The 23,465-nt window shown below is 35.2% G+C and overlaps 4 protein-coding genes across 7 annotated transcripts; 1 reads left to right on the forward strand and 3 right to left on the reverse strand.

Annotated features, from left to right (window-relative positions):
* On the forward strand, positions 2,501 to 5,834 carry LOC18606125 (beta-amylase 3, chloroplastic). Its single transcript, XM_018117250.1, has 4 exons — positions 2,501 to 3,143; positions 3,267 to 3,477; positions 4,455 to 4,565; positions 4,726 to 5,834. Exons 1-4 carry the CDS (start codon positions 2,524 to 2,526, stop codon positions 5,509 to 5,511), a joined length of 1,728 nt encoding a protein of 575 aa, XP_017972739.1. The 5' UTR covers positions 2,501 to 2,523; the 3' UTR covers positions 5,512 to 5,834.
* On the reverse strand, positions 6,392 to 8,987 carry LOC18606126. 3 transcript variants are annotated; one of them, XM_007039572.2, is made up of 3 exons: positions 8,879 to 8,987; positions 8,652 to 8,769; positions 6,392 to 6,684 (listed from the first exon to the last, which is right to left on the reverse strand). In XM_007039572.2, exons 1-2 carry the CDS (start codon positions 8,944 to 8,946, stop codon positions 8,655 to 8,657), a joined length of 183 nt encoding a protein of 60 aa, XP_007039634.2. In that variant the 5' UTR covers positions 8,947 to 8,987; the 3' UTR covers positions 6,392 to 6,684; positions 8,652 to 8,654. The 3 variants fall into 3 exon arrangements, with proteins under 3 accessions (XP_007039634.2, XP_017972744.1, XP_017972745.1); XM_018117255.1 differs by lacking the exon at positions 6,392 to 6,684 and adding an exon at positions 6,979 to 7,866 and having other exon boundaries at positions 8,879 to 8,981; XM_018117256.1 differs by lacking the exon at positions 6,392 to 6,684 and adding an exon at positions 7,874 to 8,038 and having other exon boundaries at positions 8,879 to 8,981.
* Positions 9,585 to 14,196, reverse strand: LOC18606127 (probable receptor-like protein kinase At5g47070). The gene is made up of 5 exons (XM_007039573.2): positions 13,038 to 14,196; positions 11,495 to 11,752; positions 10,905 to 11,027; positions 10,029 to 10,457; positions 9,585 to 9,937 (listed from the first exon to the last, which is right to left on the reverse strand). The coding sequence occupies exons 1-5, from the start codon at positions 13,383 to 13,385 to the stop codon at positions 9,932 to 9,934; spliced, it is 1,164 nt and encodes a 387-aa protein (XP_007039635.2). The 5' UTR covers positions 13,386 to 14,196; the 3' UTR covers positions 9,585 to 9,931.
* On the reverse strand, positions 19,204 to 23,281 carry LOC18606128 (novel plant SNARE 11). Of its 2 annotated transcripts, none has more exons than XM_018117253.1 (10): positions 22,616 to 23,276; positions 22,272 to 22,364; positions 21,910 to 22,003; positions 21,753 to 21,790; positions 21,276 to 21,367; positions 20,625 to 20,704; positions 20,281 to 20,337; positions 20,038 to 20,130; positions 19,870 to 19,944; positions 19,204 to 19,681 (listed from the first exon to the last, which is right to left on the reverse strand). In XM_018117253.1, the coding sequence occupies exons 1-10, from the start codon at positions 22,690 to 22,692 to the stop codon at positions 19,583 to 19,585; spliced, it is 798 nt and encodes a 265-aa protein (XP_017972742.1). In that variant the 5' UTR covers positions 22,693 to 23,276; the 3' UTR covers positions 19,204 to 19,582. The 2 variants fall into 2 exon arrangements, 1 of the variants encoding a protein (XP_017972742.1); XR_001926986.1 differs by having other exon boundaries at positions 19,503 to 19,681; positions 20,046 to 20,130; positions 22,616 to 23,281.

Raw genomic sequence — 23,465 nt, forward strand, 5'->3', positions numbered from 1 at the left:
GGGACGGAGTTATATCTACCAATGTTTGCGAGTGTTTGATGGAGAGAGAAGGACTAATATCCACCAACAGAAATTGATCATTCTTCTCTTCCAATATGTTGATTCGATTTGCCAGAGAGATCGGAAGGAGGGATTGTTTTGTTTGTTTGTGTGCATGCTTCCCCTTTCCAACAAGAAAGAAAAATTTCATTGCCAGGCTTGGACGGTCTAGAGGAGCAGAGAGCTACCCCGGATCAAAAATTAAAAAAAAAAAAAAATCATTTTATTGCTTTTAATCGTTTTCTATAAACCCAAATTTCACCATCAGGGAGAAAAGGAAGCTGCCTGCCTGAATTAATTTGTCAAATAATAGACAAAACCCACCGCCATTTAGCTAACCTAACAGCTTCAAAGGCTGCTCTTCGTACCCAAAGGCTATGATCTTATTTTCACATTGTCACTAATCACTATCAGCATCATTTGAGGTGCCCTTTCCTGAAACCAATATGTCCGATGAGGAAAGAATTATAATATTCAAGCAGAAAATAATTTACACTGCTTAATTAATTATTCAAAACTATAATGAAAAAGGACAGGAAAATGTTTGTGTTGGAAAGAGCACAGCCCTTGATAAATGCATGCACAGGGTAATTAGTGTGATGTCTTCCAGGCATACCAGTTTGATGCTCTTTGGTAATTTCTTGGTTATAGACAAGGAAGAACATGGCCCAGTGCTTCATAATTCTTGTGGCTACCTCGAAAAACCCTTCTCTTCTTTCCATTTTCAGGAGCATTTTCTGTTCCCCACTTTGATTATTGTTTCCCGAGAGAAACTTGAACAGATAAGATCTCTAATTTTGCTCCACAAAAACATGTAACGGTGAGCATGAGAAGTGAGAGGTGATTGGCTTGCCAACAGCTAAGCTCACTAGTCCTCACCTGAATAAAGACCAAACCATCCATGTCATGGGGTACAACAGATTCGGAATTATATTTTCCACTGAGCAAGGACAGGTTGGCTCAATTCTCCCTATCAAATTTGAATATTTCTTCTTTTGCCCTTCTTAGGCAAATCAACTCTTCATGCACATGCACTCACATGGATGCTATACAATAATAGGATCAACTCAAAATTTTCTTAATTTGTTTAAGATAACATATGCTAAGCTTTTGCCTTGGACTATTAAAAATTTATATAACAATTTTTTTATCGAATAAAAAAAAAGAACAATTGGAACTTTATTTATTATATTTTTTATAAAAGATAATGTATTAATTATTAAATTAATTACTCGACTGTATCTAAAAAACATTTAATCATTTTTTTAATTAAAAAAAACGTAAGAGTGTACCAAGTTACCTTAAACTAGGATTTACATAGAGCTATACCCTCAGAAAGATTTTCCTTGTGTATTACTTGCAAAGGCATCTGTCATATGCTTTTCAGTTTTCCACACTGACGGTGGGAACAGGAAAATCGCAGATGGCTAAGCCTACGCATGAATGACGTGGAGGAGTTTTGAGCCTATCAGCACGAAGTAGACGGTGTTTGGTCAGGTAAACGATTAAGTATATTAGCATGCATAATCATATGGTAAATGAGTGGAGCAGTTCCAACTTTAGATAGATCAATGCATACGGAAAGAGAAGTCCAACAGAGAATGAAGCATAGACTTAATTACAGCCACATGCTCTCGCAATTGAAAACAGACTCCAATTTTCTTATCCTAAACCGACCGACGCCAAACAAGAAAAAAAAAACTTGAAATCCTGAGAGAACCTTGTCAGCCACAGAAATTCATTGTGCAGAACAGAACATAAACCAAAGATGGGGCTAACTCTCTGTAGAGTTTGCTGAATCATGTCAAAGTAGTACCACCATGGGTTATCATATAACCCAGAAAATATTAGCCAAATTTCAGTAAGCTTACTTTCACCTGCAGCAGCTACCACCAGGAACAGGTCATGAGCAAATTTATTCTCATAGTGAGTGTGATATTATGATGTTGCATGACCATATATATTTTGAGGTGAAGATAGTATATAGAAAATTCACTTCACTGTATGAATTACAACTTCTTTTTTGACAATGACTTCTGCAATTAACATGTCAGTTAGTACAAAATATCTCTTGTGAAGATATTTCACTCTGTGAGTATGGCAAATGACTGGTGCTTTTACATTTTCAATGGCAACCTCTTTTATCCTTATAACAACTTGTTTGCAAGAAAGTACAAACCAAAATGTATACATTCCCAAGCTGCAAAAGAAATGGTTGGTGAGCAAAAACATACCCATATAGTCAAGAACCAACACTATAGGAGATTCTCCCATTTCAAAAGTGATTATTGGTGACCGTTAAAGCTGAATACCTTTTGGATCTTAGTGTTTGTTAAAAATGGACAAGAAATAACCGCGTTTGGATGACACAACCTTGAAAAGTTGAGCTGACTAGTTTGGATCTTTTGCACTTTTTCTCTTTTAAAGCAGAGCCCACCAACGTTGTCTCCTTCAAAACGTTTATCCCAAAGCTTCTTTTTATAAATGAATGCAAACCATTTCACTTCTTCCCACATCCTTCGTTCCCTCCCCTCTTCATTTCCCAAACCAGCAAACAGAAACATGACCTTAACGTTACGCTCTTCTACTTCTTTCTTTAATCTAAAAGAAACCAAAAGCTTAACCAAAACTCCTGATGACTTCTTAGGCACCATTTGCTTTGCTCAAACGAAGCCTTCATGCCGTCTCCGAGCAAAGAATTCCATGTCGATGCAGGATGCACAGCTCTCATCGCATGGGAAAGTCTCAATCGGGGAAGGGAGGAATAGTGAGAATAGGGAGAAATTACATGGTCTAACAATTTCTCATAATGAGAATGACTCTAGGGTGCCTGTTTTTGTGATGTTGCCACTTGACACAATCACCCTAGGAGGTAACTTGAATAAGCAACGGGCGATGAATGCCAGTTTGATGGCGTTAAAGAGCGCAGGCGTGGAAGGAGTCATGGTGGATGCTTGGTGGGGTTTGGTGGAGAAAGATGGACCTTTAAAGTACAACTGGGAAGGGTATGCTGAGCTTGTGCAAATGGTCGAAAAGCATGGTCTAAAGCTCCAAGTGGTTATGTCTTTTCATCAGTGCGGAGGGAATGTTGGAGACTCTTGCAGGTATTGCTTTCACGTCTTCATATTTATTTCTTCTACTGGCAAAGAATATGCATTATTTCAATTCTCATTATGCAATATGGTTTTAGTAACATAAACCCAAGTTTTTCTCCTCAAATGTTGTAGCATTCCGCTACCTCCATGGGTGCTAGAAGAAATCAGCAAGAACCCGGACCTTGTCTACACTGAGAGGTCAGGGCGGAGGAACCCTGAATACATTTCCTTGGGCTGTGACTCGATCCCTGTTCTCAGGGGAAGAACACCTATTCAGGCTTACACAGATTACATGAGGAGCTTCCGCGAGAGGTTCAGAGATTACTTGGGTCGAGTTATTGTGGTAAGCATCTATAAAACTCAAAGGCAACTTTCGGATGTTAAAACACAGAACGGGAATTTAATTAAATGGTGTCAAATACACTATCTTTAAATTAAAAGGTTTTATTCGTTATTGTGCAAAAGCAGTGCAGGGGTAAACCTCGACAAAATAATACAAAGAAATTTAGAGAATATCAGCAAAGAAACGAGAAATTGTTAACTTTTAAAATTTTAAAATCAGATGAGAGTTTATGTCTATTTCCAATAGATTTGAATGTCTGTTTCAACAGATATTTATGTGATAATTAAAAATAAATATAATTTATTATTTAATCACTTACACGTGACACTCGCTGAGTGTCTTTATAATATATTAATTATATATTATTAATTTAATTAATTTTAAGCTCATCTTAATTTATTTTATATTTTAGCTCATTTAATTCTAATTATTATGTACTTTTTTCTTTTTATTTAAAAAATTGTTTTTTTTTTCAAATCTGAGTGTATCTTATAATTGAAAATGTCTAACATCAACGAGAGGGTAAATCATTTTGCACTAGTAAACAAATGGATAGAAGAATAGTAGTATAAACAGAAACTTCAATTCTCCTCCAAATTGTTTAACCCCCCACACTTCTGCAGGATCAGGACAGAAGAAAGAAATTACGAGTAATCCTTGTATCATGGTTCAAGTAACAGGATAATCTTTTTTCTCAAAATGAATGGATGTAAGGAGAAATAGAACAAAAAACATTACTATTAAATACTAAAAAGGGTAAGCGGAAAAAAGAAAGATAATCAGAAAGTCAACTAAACAAAGGTGTCAGCATCATACCACCAATCCATTAGGATTAGAGTCTAAATACCATCCAAATGATGGACCACCGGCGCCTACCATCATGTTTTAAATATCAAACATCAATATCTAGTTTTTTGCACCTTCATTTCTTTATTCAAGTGGCGACAATTTTTACTTTTTTGTAATTTCTGTTTCAGGAAATTCAAGTGGGGATGGGACCTTGCGGGGAGCTGAGATACCCAGCTTATCCAGAGAGCAATGGGACATGGAAGTTTCCTGGAATTGGAGAGTTTCAGTGCTACGACAAGGTAAATATAACCAACCAAAATGAAGTTTCTCTTTTTATTTATCTTTTGGAAAGTGAAAGGAATTATGGGTCTTAAGCAATCATAATATTGCACATAATATGGAAGTTTCCTGGAATTGCATATGTTTGTTTCCTAAACAAGCCTTATAATGTTGAAACAGTATATGAGAGCTTCGCTTGAAGCAGCGGCCGAAGCCATCGGGAAGAAAGACTGGGGAAAAGGCGGTCCACATGATTCTGGCCACTACAAGCAATTTCCTGAAGAAACTGGGTTTTTCCGAAGGGATGGAACATGGAACACAGAGTATGGACAGTTCTTCCTGGAGTGGTACTCTGGGAAGCTACTGGAGCATGGAGATAGAATACTTGCAGCAGCGAAAGGAATATTCCACGGAACCGGTGCAATACTGTCTGGTAAGATAGCCGGAATTCACTGGCATTACAGAACAAGGTCTCACGCCGCAGAGCTGACAGCAGGGTACTACAACACTAGACATCGAGACGGTTACCTCCCAATAGCACAAATGTTGAGTAAACATGGAGTTGTTTTCAATTTCACATGCATGGAAATGAGAGACGGGGAACAACCTGATCAAGCAAACTGCTCACCGGAGGGATTGGTTCGGCAAGTAAAGATGGCAACAAGGACGGCCGGAGTTGAACTCGCTGGAGAAAATGCACTGGAAAGGTATGATGCCGGTGCATATTCACAAGTTTTGGCAACGAGTAGATCAGATTCTGGCAACGGATTGAGTGCATTTACATATCTAAGAATGAACAAAAGGCTGTTCGAAGGGGGCAACTGGCGGCACTTGGTGGAATTTGTGAAGAACATGTCAGAAGGAGGTCGGAAAATTTCAGAGTGCGACTCCCGGGGGACAAACCTTTACATTGGGTTTATCAGAGAGAAGAATGTCGAGAAAATGAAGGAGGCTGCTCCTGTATAGAAACTATCTACAAAGTCCTGGATAACAGTATATAGTTTTTAGTGTAATATAAGCTAGAAAAACAAAGCAAAAAGACTATAGTTCATATACACCATAATTTTAAATATCATATGCCAAAGTAGCAGATGGGTAAAACCAAAAATAAAAAGATTGCATCTCCACAAAATATTTGGAGATTAATTTCATTCAATCTTAGGCCAAGATCATTTTCTTTTTATTCCAATTTTTTTGGTCACACTTTGAAGATTGAATCGGTCCAATTAATTTTCCAGTGTATCATTGTAATCAATGCAAAAGGGCTCTCAAACTGTTATGAATGTTTATTTTTGTAACAAATATATATATATATATATATGAATGTTGTTATTTCTAGTTTATTGATTACATTTCCAATATTTGTATATTTCAAAGCCAATTTCTACATTCAAAGGCTACATAAAGAATTCTTCAATTTAAAGCACCAATAATTTGGCTGACATTTGATAACAACAATAAATTGTGGAACTGCTACATTGAGGGGAACATGAAAAGCATAGACATGATAAATCATGGCCTTTTTTCTTCTTTTATTTCCTTTCTTTTTGGATAAATAACACGATCTTAAATATTTTTAAAATTGATGAAACCATAACAGAATGTGCAAAATACATGCATTTTACATTTCCTGTAGCACGATAAGAGCAAAATCACATCATGATGCCTGACAAAAGCATCATTTATTTGCAATTCAAAACAATTTATTTATAGAAGAAAAAGTTGTAGACTTTGGTTACGGCATGAAGCCCGCCCTGCTTTAAACAACATATCCAGTATGGCAACCGCCAAAGGCCCCAAGTATCAACACGATTTTATATTGTTTTAAGATGGTTCTGCACATGCATTGATGCTCTATGATGTGTTATGTCTGAAATTATACACCTCAATTAGTTAGTTTCAAACAATTCTTTCACCCGTAGAAGATAGTTTTCATACAGTGAACCCAATAGGCCCAGAGTTTTTAAAAAACCTTGTCTACAAAAAGCTACAAGACATGAAGCACGCAGCCAGTGCAGGCCAAGGGAGCACTCCTAACCATGTTCTCAGTATCAATCGGACTCTCCTTAAGTTTTGGCGATTTCCAAGCCTTGAGGAAGAAAATCATTCACTCACAGCTTACTTGATGCTCCCATGTAGCTGAATATGCCACAATCCAGATGAAAAGTTTATAATTTGGACATTCATCAAGATAGTATTTGAAAAGAAAAAAAAATCCACACACCATTAATCAGACATTCAGCAATTGCCATGTAACTGATGCAGTAAGTTCGAGATATTCAAATGAGACAGAAGCAAAAGAATGGGTTAACACATTTCGAGTTAAAATATGTAAATTAAGCCACCTTGTGCATGTGGTTGCACAAAGAAAAATGAAATCAGAAGTTCCTAATTAGCATTCAGCTCAATCAACAAATTTGACAAAATGTGAAGTGAACAAATTGAAGGTCCTTCAGAATTATGGAAACAGCAAATAAGTCACATTACTACAGTACCAAACTGGCCTCATAATAATAGCATCTAAAACATCAAAGACATAAAGTTCTAAAAATATCAGTCCTAAAGTACTAACTTTTAACAGTTGATAGCTAATACAAAAGTACTAATACATGCCTCAATCTCTAAAACCCAAACATATCTGCTGGGATCCACCTAGTAGCATCCACCTACTGGGAAGTAAAAAGTGGTAATTGGTTTTCACAGTATCAGCGCTTAAAATAGCTCCAACCTTTACAACTTCTTCCTCCCCAAGTCCATCAATCTTAGGTATGATATCATACACTTTCCCTTTCAGCACTGCATCATCAGCCATGAACACAAAGTTATTAATCAATCTACCAAGCTCAACACTTAGATCCTCACATATCTCACCAAGTTTCTGTATTGTGCTAAAGAATGGGTCATCCTGACATTTTCTAGTTCTAACCCTCCTTTGAAGAATGGATGTCTCCCTAAGCAGTTCATTTCTTGTTGCTGCACCATTGAAGGTTTCTCTATTTCCATCTGGGCTCCAAGTGACCCACTTTGACTTTGCCCAGATCTTCTGCATTAAACATTTCCTCATCTTCTTCAGCTAGAATTTTGTTCAAAGCTTCATGAACTGCTTAAGTCGAATCAGATTCAGACACCTTTCTTTTAATGGGATGTTTCTCATAATTACTATAGTTGGATCTTTTACACTTTCTATTTTGGTGCATCTCTTATTATAAGAAGCAACACAAAAAGTGATAATCAACATCATATTCTGAATCCTTATAGCCAATGCTATAGCAGTCGTGAGCATGGCAATTTGCTCTTGTGAGAATCCTTCCATGATGGGAACTAAATAAGAGACAGATTAAACATTCATTTCAGCCCCAAAGCCTTAGTTGAACAAAACAAAATTTATTATTTTTATCACATAAAGCACCCTAAAACTAGAGGCACCAATAGGAAAAGGAAAACGAAAGAGGCATCCTGCATCAAGTTTTGTCTTCCCCAACAACTTGCTCTCCTAAATTTCAAACAACAAAAAAATGCTTGACAATTTAAATAAAGATCCAACCCATTTTAAATATAAAACAGAAAAGTCAAAAACAGTGTTCACTTCCCTCATAAACAGAGAAAAAGGGGAAAAAGAAGAGATACCACAAAACAAAAAATCACATCCAGAGATAGCAAGGGATCTATAAACTAAGATGCATAGAAAGAGATAGGCTCAGATTACTTGAATTTCAATAAGAAATGGAATATTCCAGCTATAAAGTACACTAGAGTTTCCAACGAGCTTCTCCTGCCAAATTCCCGGTAGAAAAGAAGGGGAACGCGGTGCGGCGAGGGTTTCAATTTTGAGAGAAAGAGATGACGAAAGTGAGAGAGCTACAGTAACCGCCCCCAATGACAATAACTTTCCCACATCCCGTGGAAAAATCACATTGCTGTGAATGTGGCATACCAAACGTGGGAATCTCCTTCCCACCGAAGAAGCCAACTTTCCTCTAATCAAACCCCACCTTTGCAAATGAGACCCAAAAAAAAAAAAAGAGCAATGCAGGTGTTTTTCTATGCTGTCAATCAATCATATCATATTCGAAAGAAAATTCTCTAGGTCGGAGAACTGGAAATACCGATCAAGAATGCGAAGATGGTGAGGAAGACGAGGAGTTTGAATCATCACGGCGAAGACTTTCGATCAAGTCGCCCAGTTCTTTACGAGCAGACTCTCTGCCAAACATGAATCCATACCTAATAAAAAAATTTGAAAAACAAAAAATAAAAATCAAACGTCGACGGATGGAGAGATTCTTGGGAAAGTGGATAAAATAAAAATTAAAAAAAAAAAAGGAATTGCCACCAGTAAGAAACGGCGGAGAAGGCAGCGGCGGTGGCAACCGTTTGAATGAGAGTGAACGTTTTTCCCATTTCTTTGTTCTTTTTCCGATAACTGAAACGGAGTGATTTTGGGTTTTAATTAAGGGTTTAAGCATTTGGACTTTTAATCAATCATATGGGCCGTATCTGGGCTCACTTATGTTCGTAATTCTCATGGATTAAACTTTGACGTTAGCCCAGGTTTTGGCCCAAATAATAAAAGGCCGTAGGCCCATTAGGTTTCGTCCCTTACCAAAGTTTTTAGCCTATTTCGACCCAGGTGGTATAACTATTACGAAAGGATCCGTAATGAAGTGGTTGCATTCTTTTTATTGTCTATAATAATAATATATATATTGATGGGTTAAAACCATAATTAGCTTGACCTCTTATGTATGGAGTCAAAAATATTAGCAAATCAATTACCTTCAAAACACCCCATTTATTTTTCTTTCAAAAGAACAAAAAATATATTAAAAAAGTTAATTGATTGATTTTATATGAGTATTCGTAATCATCAATTCAATAATATAGAGTTCAGACATTTTATATTTAGATTTGAAACGATTTGAGCAAAATTAATAATACTTGTTCCGAATTTAGGTATGTTTCAAGTATCACTCTTAAAATAGCCGTTATAGAAAACATGATTATATTAATTCTTGAATATTATTGTGTAGCCGGTACCCTAAACCCAATTGTACATACATAAAAAATACTTCAACTTTTTCATTAACAATGAAATTTATATAGCAATTTAATGCAAAAGAACTTACAATGGCTACTGTAATTTACAAGCATTTCTACTAATCTCGCCTTTTTAGTCACTCGTTGCCTCTTCCATCCATGAATGGTATAATATGGTAGTTAAAAAATGTATGCATAGACCAAGGTCTTGCAGAGTTGAGTTGAATGGAACACTACATCACAATTCCTCAGGGGATCCATCACCTCTCACCTTTGGATATAACTTAGCTCCACACACCAACGAAAATAGGAGTATCCCATTTTCATTTACAATCCAGGCATTCATAGTTCAAACCTGTCAAAGGAAAAGCAAAAAACAGCTAAGAGTCACTGATAAAAGGTTCCAGGGTTGGCTCTTCTAAAGATCACGAATGTCCTGTACCAACCTTTTCTGATCTTCGCCCACCGTTTCTAGATGAAGATGTAAGAGGTGACTTGCTGACCGAAGAGCTTCCCTCGTCTGAGTCTTGTATTGCTTGCTTCAAGCTCTCTACCACCTGGCTCATTGTTGGTCTTTCCTTGGCATTTTTGTTTAGGCAGCTATCAGCCAACTTGCCAACTTTTCGAGCTGCACTGGGAGAATAATTGTTTCTAAGTCGAGGGTCTATTATCATGCTGAATCGTTTACTATCAGGAGGAAATTGTTTCACCCAGTCTAGAAGCTTCTGCTCCAATGTTGGGCGGTTTCTTTCCACTGTTCGCCTCCCTGTGAGGACCTCATAAAGTACCACCCCAAAAGTCCATATGTCACTTTGGATTGTGAGATGGCCTGTTTCAACATATTCTGGGGCAGCATATCCATAGGTTCCAACCACCTTTAACAAGATGAAAAGAAATGATACTGTCAACCACCTTAATTTAACAAAGTTCATGTTCGGGAATGAGTCATGCTTCTCATAAATATTCACAATGCAACTCTGACTCATGAATACAAGAGTAAACATACAAAGCTGGAATCAGACTCATTCATCCAAATCTTTCCTAACACAAAGAAGCCTATCATGTAAATCTAGAAAACTGTGCCTCCTTTCCCGAGAGGGAAAAATTTGTGGAAGTAGATCCATTTGGTATCCTAAAGATATTGAGTGCCTAATGTGCTAAGCAGCTAAAAGAGCTAAACTAGTGCTTGTACTGCACACTAAAGATGTTGAGGGTCAGCAGATAGTGGAAGGTTGAGCCAACCAACAAGAATGCAGTGAACAAACATCAAATTTAGTCAGAAGTCATGAAGTACAGTACTTAAATAACCAACATCTACTTACCGCTGTGGATACATGAGTACGATCGCCAGTTGGCCCTTCCCTTGCAAGCCCAAAGTCTGAGAGCTTTGGCTTAAAATTTTCATCCAATAGCACATTTGAGGATTTGAAATCTCGATATATCACCTGTTCAAAGAACACAAGGCAGATAAGAGTATGGTCTTCAAGTATATGAAGAAATAACCAATGTCAATCCATTATAAGAATGCACTGAATGAAGTTTTTTGCTTTATTTTATCCGATAGGTAATTAACTGCATTACTTGTAACAGGTACTGAAGTAGAAGGCAATCCCAGCATTAAATCCTGAAAGTAACTTGAATTCTCTCTCCCCTAAACTTTCCAATTCGGAAATTTTGGCTTTTGGGGCCTATAGAGAAAATGGCTAATTGGCCTATAGTTTCAGTGGAAGAAACTATTTTCTCTTCAGTCTTCCCTTTTATGGCCACCCTTTCCTTCTTCCTACCTTTTCTCCCCCCTTTTCCACCCACCTCTTTCCAACTTCTTACTTTTTTCTCTATCCTAGCAAGCAAGTCTTAATGTGATAATTTATGGTGGTTTTGCTCAAGTCATCTGAACACAAGAAGATTGTACCTTGACTTCCAATCCTTCGTGTAGGTAAGCGAGTCCTTCTGCTGCACCAAGCATAATCTCTAATCTTGTTTTCCAAGGTAAAGTGGATGTTGTGCTAAAAAGATGATGTTCTAAGCTCCGGTTAGGCATGAATTCATACACCAGCAGTCTCTGGATCCCTCTTTCGCCATCTACAGAACAATATCCAATAAGTTTTACTAGGTTGGGATGATTAACGACACCAAGAAACTGAACCTCCGCAAGCCATTCCTTATGACCCTACATGAGTTTAGCAAAAATATAATAAGAAACAGAAACTAGTTCTTCAAATAAAGTGCAAAGATTTTAGCAAGCAAAAAGAAGAAACTATAATTTGTACTAGTAAGTGACAACAATAATATTCATCTTTCAAAAAAAAAAAAAAAAGGTGACAACAATAATATGAGAATTGAGGATAATCAGCCAACTTGAAGCTTCAAAGACATGCATCTATTTTAAAGGCAAAAAATCATGTAGCAAGCTACTTTGAAAGCAGTGTGAACACAATCCAGCTAAATCAAGGACATTACTGCAGATAAGAATGTACTACAATTCTTCCTTTCAGCACAAATGATCATATGAAATTTAAGAAAATGCGACTGCTTCTGCTTTGCGGATGAACGAGTTACAAGTAGCAGAGATATAAAGTAGATAGTTTAGAGGGGAAAAAAGAAAGATGTCTCTGCTTCCATTTTGGAGACTGCTATATCACTACAATGACGAAATTTTAGAAGGGTCTGTTCATCCAATTTTCTATTAACAACAACATTTTGATTTCAATTTTGGAAGTAATGCGTGTAAACCCCTAGGGTTTTGCTTCTTATCTAATTTCTCATCAGCTTTCTACTAAAGATAGATGGAAAATTTCTGTAATACTATGCATCATAAACCTGAAACTTATAGCAAACCCTTTCTATGTTTTAGCAGACACTATTCAAGTAAGAGTTACTAGTGTAGCCATACTTGGGCCCAACTCTTCAATCATCCAGGACCATTTCTCCTTAAAGTGATAAGCTAAAAGGAAAGAATCCATCATACTACATTAGAAATGTAAGTGATATGGAGAGCGACGAGACAGACACAGGAACCTCATGGTCCAAAGCAAGAATAGCAGACTGTTATCTTATATCAAAATCTTTTGGATCCTTACAAGATTCTAAACAGTGAATCTGATCTACGACATTGAATTCTCAATTAGCCAACACCATATCCACCATATAGATTCCTAAATTTTGTATGACTACTAAGAAAATTAACCCAAATCTCAATTTTGGCACCATCACTATCCAATCATTCTAGGAATCAGCCTTACAGCAATTCATCAATATTCACTAAATCTAAGGGTGCGGAGTGTACCATTTCATCACATTTTGTTGCAAAATTAAAATGAAAATCCTTTTCAGCTATCGTGAATAGAAAGACCAGAAAAAGTGCAGGATGTTATATTGAAAAGATACTGCAAGAACACTAGTAGATTATGCGTTAAAAAGCAAATTTAAGGAAAGAAAAAGTTTGCAGGAAGTACCTGTAAACTGTGCGCGTTGAGCTTCTTTATAGCAACAACTATAGGTTCACCTCGACCATCGAGAGGCTTAATTGTTCCTTTATAAACACTCCCAAAACCACCCTCTCCAATCTTTAACATCCTATTGAAGCCATTTGTCGCATCCCTCAACTCTTGAAAAGAGAAGACCCTCAAATTATGCTCATTTTCTTTGTACAACTCTGGTATGCTCCTTGGAGATGGCAAAGATCTTGATGTCCGAGTCAGTGCTGAATTATCCGATTTACTTTGGTTCCTCAGTTCAGGGGTAGAGCTTGATTTTCTTTTCTTGCTCTTTGATTTGTCCTTGAAGATCGAAAAACACTTCATTTCTAAGCTTAATTACAAAAAAACAAAACTCTTCCAGTTATCCTTAAAATTGTTGTATCAAACTGCGACCTCTTCCTCACGTTTAACTTAATCCTCAAAAGATAGATAAAAAAGATAAGAAGAAAACTGGGTTTTGAACAAGACCAAGGAAAATTGAACCCTGATAGGGAAAAAGAGAAAGAAAATGGACCCAGAAAAGTCTAGGAGCCAAGCAGAGGAAAAATGAAGAAGAAAAGCCAAAATATATAAGACATGAAGCAAACAGGGAAAAAGAAATAAAACAAGACGACAATTCTACAGATAATGTGAACAAAAAACGAGCCTAGCTAAGTAGCCAAGAGGAAGCAGGCGTGAAGCTAAAGAGATTGAATTTTTCCAACAAGGGTAGAAGAAGCGAAAACCCAAATAAGAAACAGTAAAGCAAACACAGATCAATGTTTGGAAAATATTGTACAATCAAGATTACAAACATACACCTGGCACCTCCTTTACAGGAAGGATAGAACTTAAAAGGAGAAAAAAAAATAGCGTGTATAAAACGATGAAATCAAGGCAATGCAAAGGACAGGACAGAGAAGAGACTGAACATGACTGCAGCCCGCAGGCAACATAGAAAGACCAAGCAAGAAAGATGCAGAAGTTCCATCAAATCTTCTTTTCCCTGGGCTATGTTTCTCCGTTCACATTGACATTTTTGCAAATGAACAATGAATCGTAGTAGTAAGTAACCAAAAAAATTAACGTCATACCGCGTTATCTCTGGTTTCTAACTTTCCCATGGACCCCGTGCTTCGTAGGCTATGACTGTTGACCTCTTCTAATTGTCGTTTGTTTTCTTTTTTTCTATTAAAAGAAGCACTGCAAGTCTGCAAAAGTCCTACGCACACAGGTACAAAAAGGCAAATGGTTTACGTTTGTTGTCATTTGAACAGAACAGGAACAGCCAAAACAACAGACCCTTCATCGAAGTTCCCATTTCACTTCTGCGGTTCGGCCTAGGGGTCGAGGATCAGATTATGCAGTCTTTTCAGCAACGTGGCGTCAACTTTAGATTCAACACGCTGACGTCACCTTCTTTATTAAGTTCGTTCATGTAATATTACAATTTCCTTTTTATAAATTGCGACCTAGTGTAGCAATTAATTTTTTTTTTTATAATAGGGTAAATCTTAATGTTTGACAAGATTAAATAAGATAACGATATTTTATAATCGGTTAGTATAAAATTACTAGTTATACACGTTCAATTAATGATTTTAAGGTATTTATTATTTAAACTCAATTATGAATAATAATTTTTAATATTAAATTTTTGTTTTGTATATATTTATAGATTATTTTTAATTAATATAACACTAACTCCAATTTATTAATTATTTAAAATATAGTTTTAAACATTAATTTATTTTTAATGATTTAATTTAAATTTATTCATTTAATTTTATTAATAATATACCATAAAAATAATTATAAATTTATTTTTTTTGTTTCAAATTTGAATTTTTTGTGAGTATTAATAATCAAGTTCAACTATTAAATATTAATTTTTAAATTTGAATTAAGTAGAGTATAAATAATTAAATGTTAATCGATTTCAAATTTAAATATTTTAAAATTAACGAATACTTTTATTCTTTATTAAGTGAAAGATTAATTATTTCTTACTTATTAAATATGTCATTCACATATTTCACTATCGGATTAATAAACTATTCCAAGGGGAATCCAACTAAAGATTAAAGTATTCATAAAAGAATGAAGCACTGGGAGAGGTAAATGTACAAGAGAAATTTGTCCAATGTCGAAACAGCAGCATTCTCAAATTTTAAGCAACAAAAACAAATTAATTAATCTGGACTCCTCAAGGATGAGGTCGTATGACTTGACATCTTAAGACCAGTTAATTTCTTTAGTCCACATGCTGCCCATGCTCACAATTTCTTTGTAGACAAACCTTTAATTTCTTCAACTCTTTGACCTTTACTGCCTTGGCAAGTGCTGTGGGTGATTTATAATATTTTAATCGTGGCCATGGGTCAGGTCACAGGTGTCAGTGCTATCAAGAATTTTGGGTTCGGAGCCTCAATTGGGTAGTCCGTTGTAAAATAAGGGAACAAAACTATTTAGTGCGTCAAATAATTAGGACACTAGTGTAATTAAGAAAAAGGAAAAATATAATGGAAAGAGAAGCTTTTATTATTTATCTTTTAATTTTACCTTTTACTATTTGCTTCTAAATTTTAATCTGTATTTGATGATCAATTATAGTCTACTAATTGTTGGTCTTTGTCTCATTGAAGAAATTTAGAGTCGTTTGGTGTTTTTTTTTTTTGGTAAAAATGACTTAATAGACTTCAATCTTTTTCGAATATATATTAAAATTAATTTAAAAACCATATCATTTTCGATTATTATATTATAACTAATTAATTATATGGACTTTACAGTTTATAAATGATGGATCTCCTAATAATTTTATTACAATTGATAATATTAAGTTTTAGTCCGACTAGGAAATTTCCATTAAATGAAAACTATTGTAAAGTATTACACGTAAGAGAGACACATGCGCGGAAAAAAGCAAACTAAATGGTGCTTTTAACTTTGACGCGTTCGTTTCCCCTTGACATGGGCAGTCGCGCTGTCTCCCTCGCCCAGCAACCAATTCTTTCAAACTTTAAAACCTTAACACGCGCACATGATAGCAATGAAATAGGTCAAATGCCAAGAATGAAAAGTCTTGATCGTTTTGATATTTGTTTGCATTATGATCTAGTCACTGGTGGCATTAACAAAGCCAGAACATGAATGTTTGGTGGGTTTTTCTCTTCTTTTATTTTATTTTTATATGTAAATGCGATGTCACACATTTCACTTTATATTTAATTTTTTTAGTTATTATATTGTTATCATTGCAATTAGTGGCATGTCCAAATTCGAATGGAATCAAAATTCAAATTCTGTTTATAATTTTAGAGTCATGCTTTCTTAACTAACCATAGTGTGACAATGTATGAACATAATGAACTTCAAATATTATATAATTTATCGACACATTTCTAGTACTTTATTATTAAGAGAACAAAAGAACATGCAATAAGGAAAGAAAAAAACATTCAAAGAAACACACAATCTCTACCACCGGCCAAACGAATTTTTGTAAAACATGAATGATTCACATGCAAAATTAGGAATTATACGTCCCACCAAGGTTAGTATAAGTGTCACGTCTAATTTTTTAGAGGAACTCATAGATTGGGGTGCTCTAATCCTCTACTGGGCAAGTAGGAAGATCTTGAAGTATTTATAAACATAAGTGTTACACATGTTATTAAATTAGCTCTTTGAAAAAATGATAATAACATTGTGACAAGTATATCTTAAACTTATAAATGAGATATTTCTTCTATCTAATAAGTATGTTTTTTAATTAAAAATATAAACTCATGACAAATAATATTAGAGTAAACTCAAAGTAGGAATATTGCACATCGCATCAAGTTAACAATTTAAAGAGAAAGTAATGATCTGTAACATAAATCCCATATAACATTAAATGTCTAAACCCATATTAGGAAGTTAATACTACCAAAAACAACAAAAATTGAAACACAAACGACCAGTTCCCATTATCTCTACTTCCACTTTAAATTTTTATTTTAATTTCACATTATTATTATTATTATTTTCTAATACATTTTCTCTCTTGAAATTTCCTTACCATTAACGGTAGAGTAATTTGCATGCATCGTGCCTAACACTTTTGTCAAATAGCCACGATTATGCTATCTAACCCCAAAAGTTAAGTTAACCACCGAACCCCACCTTTTGAAAACTCAAGAATTCAAACTATTTTTCTCCCCACCTTTGTTGGAAAAACCAAACCAATTTGAAACTAAAATCAAAGTCAACCGATCCGAAAAATCAAGTATTATAATAATATTTGCTTGACACCTAGTGCTACATATATTTTCTCTCTCCAATAACCTCTTTACAGTAAAAGATTGTGATTTATGCTTTAAATTATGCGTTTACATACATTTTTAACTTTGATTAGCGAAAAAATTCGATTGAGTTAGAATATTGACCGACTTTGTGTTATTTGATAATAATAATGATAAACATATCAAATAATAATAATAACAATAATAATAAATACCTTTGTGTTTCTGTTTGTTAGAATTTTTAGAATTGATTTGACACATTCCGAACACTATTAATGATGGCTATGTTCCATGGAGGAGACATTTATGATCCAGCTATTAAGGGTAATTCCTTGGTCAAAGGGGCAAATGTTGTTTTCCATCTAAAACGTATGGTAAGAAAAATATAAAGTTTTACTTATTCATCTCATTGGCAAAATGGAAATTCAAAAAGCAACAAAAAAGAAAAATATTGCATATATGGCCAATCCTTAGAAACTTAAGAGTTGAATTTTCAAACCCATTTAGAAATAAATCAAGCTTTATTGTCTTGATTGCAGGACTTGAATTTTAATAGTCTTTTCTAATATATAATTATATTAAACGAGTAAATTCAAACTTAAATAATTTCATCATTTACTTTTAACGTAGATGACTGATTATTGTTAAATATATGTATTTATATAAAAAAAACCCATAATTAAACCCCTTATTAATACTCATATTTTAATTTTATTAGTTAACGTAAATTTATTTGGCATCCTAATGGGTAAAAATTCATGCCAGCTAGCTAGCTCCCATTTTTAAGTTTTAACTTTTCACAAGCAAGATTTCTTTCAGACAAAGTGAAACTCAATTCATCTTGCAACTGAAATTTGCTAGAAAACAAGCGCCGTAAAACTAGTTTGGTGGCTTTATTAAAATGCATTTGAGGAAAAAGAGAGTGGTGGGGGCAATCATACAATGTTCAAAACTCGGTTTCCATAAAGCATATTTGACCATGGATTCATTCACGTGGGGAGGATAAACCTTCTTAATGAGACTGCAAGTGGGGTGACCGTAAATGCATTAAAAAATATTATTAATGGATTAAGAAATCTTAATGACTTATTTCTAGTTAAACAGTAATAAAAATAGTAATTCAATTACCAGGCTACCACCATGTTTCTCACCTCTCGATTTTCGTTGGCCACTGATAGCTTTTCCGCCAATCTCTTTCCCCTCCTCTCTGTCGTTCATTTCCTTGGACAAACTCTTTGGTTCTCTTCTTTGAAGCCCATACCCAAAATCAAACCAAGCTAAATTCGATTATCAGATTATCAATTTCAATCCTAGAAATAAAACCCATTAAAGGCGTATCATTTTATCCAATTGTTCATCTCAGTTTGTTTAAAGAATGAATGCCATGTTCCACTAAAAAAAAGACATAGCAGCAGGAATCTCAACCGCACAACCTCTTAGTAGCAAGAGAGTTATTGCGGCGACCAACAATCGAAGGAGAGAGAGAGAGAGAGAGTATGACGGCTGCCTACGTGTTAAGCCAAGTGAATTATGATCAAACCCAAAGAGTGTTATGTAATTTACTCTTTTATTCAGTTGTAATAAATGTAATTTTTCAATAAATGCTGAGGACTTCCATCACCTGTGAATCCGTTCATGACCGAAACCAAATTGCTTCAACTTTTAATGAAACTATTATGAGTCGACATACTCCCTAGCGTTGCAAATATTAGCCATGAAAACAATTTCCATGACTTGAATATTTACAAAGCTCAGAAGAAAAAGCAGAGGCCTGAATTAGGACATGGTTTTGATATGTCTAAGCTCAGAAGATCGTCAAAACTCAAACTCAATTGTTGAAATAAAACAGTACTTCGAATATTCAGAACAAATTATGGAGTAAATGAAGCAAAGAATTATGCAAGTATTATATTATACAGGGTATGAAATGAACCAATACACTCTCAAATTCATTACCTTCCCTCTCGTCTATATATAGGGACAAATTCTTTGGTCAGGGAAGAATGATGTAGTCATACAGATCTCGTCACGCTAATGCTATTCAATGAATCATAACATTGACAGTGCCGCTAGCACATGGGAAATCCTGCCAAACTCTTTTACCAATTCACCAAAACTATCATAAAATTAAATCAACTCCACAACCATATCAGTTCTTCAACGATGGTAGCCACCAGGGATATAGCTCTATGATGATTCTTCAAATCAAATGTGGCTGCAAACAATCCTGACAACATCATCAGGTCGTTCATTCTAAAGTCTTCGATTAGGAGTCCAGAGTAACCGCCGGTTCATTGCAGGTGGTGCTAATCCTGGAATATCCCGGATGTCCTTGTTGTTTGGATTCACAAGCTGAAAGAGGAAAACCCAATACTTGAGGACAAGTATATACACCATGTAAAGAGAGAAAAGACACATTAAAACAGGCAGCTCTCTACATTGCACTATGGTACTTGGAGAAACTGCTTCTATTCAGCCAGTTACACAAAATCCACAGTAAGATGTTAGCTCAATGGCGGAGAGGTTGAAACATAGAGTACCTTCACGATTATGATGGCTATGACACCAGCGACGATAAGAAACAACAATGCCATTATGCACTTATCAGTAGCAACCTATGTACCAAAAGGGAAAATAAAATTAGTAAATAAAATTTAATACTAGACAGAGCATATGAATGAAAGCAAGTGAATGTTTCAGAGATTGACCTGCCTACCAATTTCTTTGACCAACTTAGAAGCTTTCTTGATTGAGAAATGGATAGAATCCAGCTCATTAACTATCCTGCCCATTTGTTCAGTCTAAATAGGACACAAATAACATATTTTAGTTTGAATATCACTATAGAATCTCTAAAGGTTAATATAACCAACGAGTAAAGCAGTTAATTGAACCTGAGATATAGCAAAACGAATGATATTGATAATTCTTAATGTTTTTAATTTATGTACCTGAGCCTTGAGAGCTGCAGCAGTCTCTGTTCCAACATCAACTGTGTCTTGAACAACCTATTATAAACAAGGGACAGGCAAAAGTTAGTCTTCCTTTTACAAACAGCCCTAGAAATTAGGGAGAGTTATTAACACCGGGGGGGGGGGGGGGGGGGGGGTGGGGCAGATGGGGCAGAAGGGATTGAGCTAAGAGGTAGTACATCCCATTGCCTTTTGTTTGTTTTAAGATTTAATAAAAAAGAAAAAGTTGAAGAACCGAAGCTCTCAATACAACCAATTATTTCTCAATAGAGGAAGATGCAGGATATGTTACAAAATCTGATGCAGCATAACCATTAACCAACCTTCTTGGCCCTGTCAATGGCTTGATCAGTTTCATCCATCATCTGGTTTCCCCTATCCATTAGCTGTTGATTTGTCATAGCTGCAGAACATACAGGCTCTGTTTCAGAAACAGTTTAAAATTGAAGCAAAATATGACACCTACACCTTATTTCCAAGCAACATGCCAACATCATCCAACAATTAATGTGAAGGAGTCAGAACCAATATGCAGAGTTGATTGACTTAAAAGTACAATAACAAACAGGTTCACTTTATTTCTAAGGTGCAAGATAATGTCAAATCAAGTGATCAGGGGTTTCTTTGTCAAGCCTCTAATCCTTCTCAGACTGAGTGTGTTTAACAACATATATTCTAGCAATGGAACAGCACAAACTAGTTTCACATCTTACAACTAACTACCACTAGATAATCACTCTAAAATACATGAGAAATTCAAAATTGTTATGGCCACACTTAAGAGTAAAAAGAAAATTAAAAGAGACAATATTTTGTGCAAGTGAGTTTGTGCATATGTGTATATTGTCAATGTCAGAAGAGAACACTGATTAGGGAAGAGTGATGTCTACCTATGTCACTATTTATACACAAAAATTCAACTTGAACTTCCACATAAACAAGTCAGATAAAATCAGAAAAGTTGATGTACTTACATGAAGCTAGCAAGACATTTTCTTCTCCAAAACCTTCGTTAGGCCCATCAAAGAGATCAACTCGTTTGTTGTTCTCAAGATTGCTTTGATGTCTGTAACAAAACAACAACAATGTCAAACCAAGCCAAATTATACATCAATATAATGAAACAGAACTTTAACATATAACTAGTGCTTATTGATACCAAGATAAATTATTATTGCATGATATTTATAGTAATTTCCTTAACAAATTACCAATTTTCAATATATGATAACTTTAGTTTACAGGCACCAGATCACAAGGATGACCAAAAGAGAAGGTTAAAAGGAAAAGAAGAGAGAATTGGGAGGGGGATCGAGGCAGGGGCATGTAACCTTGAAAATACATATGGATTAGAAATTATTCATAACTAGTAAGAGCATGAACATGCATGCAGCAATCTCTTCATGCCACAATTCAGCAAAATGGATAACTTCTAATGGAGATAAACTTACTGCTTTTTAAGTGCAACATATGAATTCAACTCCTTGATCTGCATGAGAATCACATAAGATTGAGACAAGTTTGAACACAAGATACTCAAACAACAAGATAGAGCATCTGACTAAGAGAACATAAAAAATCAAATAAAACTTAAAAGTTATAAGGCACCATTGACTGCTTCTTTTCATTCAGCATTCTGTTGGTGTTTGGATCAATTCTACTCTCCATTTCCTTCACTTCTCTATCAAACTCTTTGATGAGCCTGAAAAGGATAAGTAGATACTATTTTGATTCAGTCCAATGGAAAAACAATTTTCAATAACAACTTACCAGCAACAGCATAGCAGAGTACCAAGCACAATGTCTTAGAACGTCAATTCTTAGTGAAGAGATCAACATAAGAACATACGGGTGCTCTACTTCAGATTTTTTTCATTTTAAAATGAATGACCAAAGCATTCTAATTCCCATTCATTCAAAGTAAGGAAAACAAAAGGATAACTTTCAAGGAAGGATCAATCTGGAAATACCTTTTACACTCCCGCATCTTGTCAGTAAGCTCTTCCAATTGCCTACTCTGCCTATTAACATCCTTAACCTTCTCCAGTTTCTGGAATCCATTTCTGCAAAGAAAACCCAGCAACATTTTAAAAGAAATGTAGAAAAATCTCGTAATCACTATGAAAAAAGTATCCTAAGCTCAAGCTACTTCGAATAGTGTCATAAATTATTACAAAAATTACATTTATGAGAAAAAAATTCAGTTTTTTAACACAAAGAAATAACGGAAAGTAATACATATAAGAACAATCTGATTGGAATCTACATTACATAAACAACAAAAAAAATAAAGGATAAGAATTTAAATTCTTACGATAAAGCTCGAAAAATGTCGGCGATTTGTCCGTCGATCTCAGCTAGCTCTTCGCTGACCGCAGCCAAAGGATCCATCTTTCAACCTTCAATGTAACCAGCTATCTTCTGTCTTTAGTTCAGTCTTCACGCATTAAATGAATTCCCAGAGAATAAATAAAGGAGAAATTTGATTTTTTTTAGCTGTTTATTGACAGGAATGACGATTCAAAGACACGATCGCCAAAACACCATAACAGAAGATTCAAAATCCGGACCGGATTAGATCCGTACGATTTACAAGAACTGAAAATCGAATCTTCAAATAGAAATCCAAATAGGAACAATGCGGAGCCAATGACTCTTAAATTCTCCTCCAAAAGAAAACAAGAGGCGAATCTTGAATTCCCGATCCAAAAAGCAAAACAACTCTCGAACTTTCCCAAAGAAATGCGTGAGATCTCAAAACGGATTTCAAATGCGGATCAAATGAAAAGGAAAGAAAGAAATTACGCCATTTGAAATCCAATTCCGTACAATGTGGAGCCCTTTTTTATTTCTGGAATGGATTGGCGAAGACAGAAAGGGGAGGTTCTTTTAACGTTTGATAATGGTGCCTCCCGATCTGGAAAGAGCTTATCAGACAAGTCAATGTCTTCTCGTGATTTACAGACAATTTCGGTTTTTATTTTTATTTTTATTTTTATTTCCTTTTTAGAATTTTTTTTTTCTGTTGGTTGGCGATGTGATGTGGCTTCGGTTTTGGGAGGGCTTTTGGCTCGGAGGGTGAAGGTTTAAAAAATATCCGCTAATTTAGGCTGTTTAAATCCGGAAATTAGGGACTCAGAAGTGGGGGCCCACCATTCATGGGT

This window comes from Theobroma cacao, chromosome 3, assembly GCF_000208745.1.
Source record: "Theobroma cacao cultivar B97-61/B2 chromosome 3, Criollo_cocoa_genome_V2, whole genome shotgun sequence".
Classification (NCBI taxonomy): Eukaryota; Viridiplantae; Streptophyta; class Magnoliopsida; order Malvales; family Malvaceae; genus Theobroma; species Theobroma cacao.

What these genes read in the sequence shown, in the direction of transcription:
- LOC18606125 (XM_018117250.1), top strand. Translation starts at nt 2,524, where the DNA reads ATGAATGCAAACCATTTCACTTCTTCCCACATCCTTCGTTCCCTCCCC. An exon ending in ACTTGGGTCGAGTTATTGTG is followed by an intron (nt 3,478 to 4,454) that starts GTAAGCATCTAT and finishes TTTCTGTTTCAG; the next exon opens with GAAATTCAAGTGGGGATGGG. An exon ending in AGTTTCAGTGCTACGACAAG is followed by an intron (nt 4,566 to 4,725) that starts GTAAATATAACC and finishes ATGTTGAAACAG; the next exon opens with TATATGAGAGCTTCGCTTGA.
- LOC18606127 (XM_007039573.2), bottom strand. Translation starts at nt 13,385, where the DNA reads ATGAAGTGTTTTTCGATCTTCAAGGACAAATCAAAGAGCAAGAAAAGA. An exon ending in TCAACGCGCACAGTTTACAG is followed by an intron (nt 11,753 to 13,037) that starts GTACTTCCTGCA and finishes AAACTCATGTAG; the next exon opens with GGTCATAAGGAATGGCTTGC. An exon ending in ACGAAGGATTGGAAGTCAAG is followed by an intron (nt 11,028 to 11,494) that starts GTACAATCTTCT and finishes TTCTTTGAACAG; the next exon opens with GTGATATATCGAGATTTCAA.
- LOC18606128 (XM_018117253.1), bottom strand. Translation starts at nt 22,692, where the DNA reads ATGGATCCTTTGGCTGCGGTCAGCGAAGAGCTAGCTGAGATCGACGGA. An exon ending in GACATTTTTCGAGCTTTATC is followed by an intron (nt 22,365 to 22,615) that starts GTAAGAATTTAA and finishes TTTTCTTTGCAG; the next exon opens with AAATGGATTCCAGAAACTGG. An exon ending in CCATTGACAGGGCCAAGAAG is followed by an intron (nt 20,338 to 20,624) that starts GTTGGTTAATGG and finishes TGTTTATAATAG; the next exon opens with GTTGTTCAAGACACAGTTGA.
- LOC18606126 (XM_007039572.2), bottom strand. Translation starts at nt 8,946, where the DNA reads ATGGGAAAAACGTTCACTCTCATTCAAACGGTTGCCACCGCCGCTGCC. An exon ending in TTCTCCGCCGTTTCTTACTG is followed by an intron (nt 8,770 to 8,878) that starts GTGGCAATTCCT and finishes TTTTTTTATTAG; the next exon opens with GTATGGATTCATGTTTGGCA.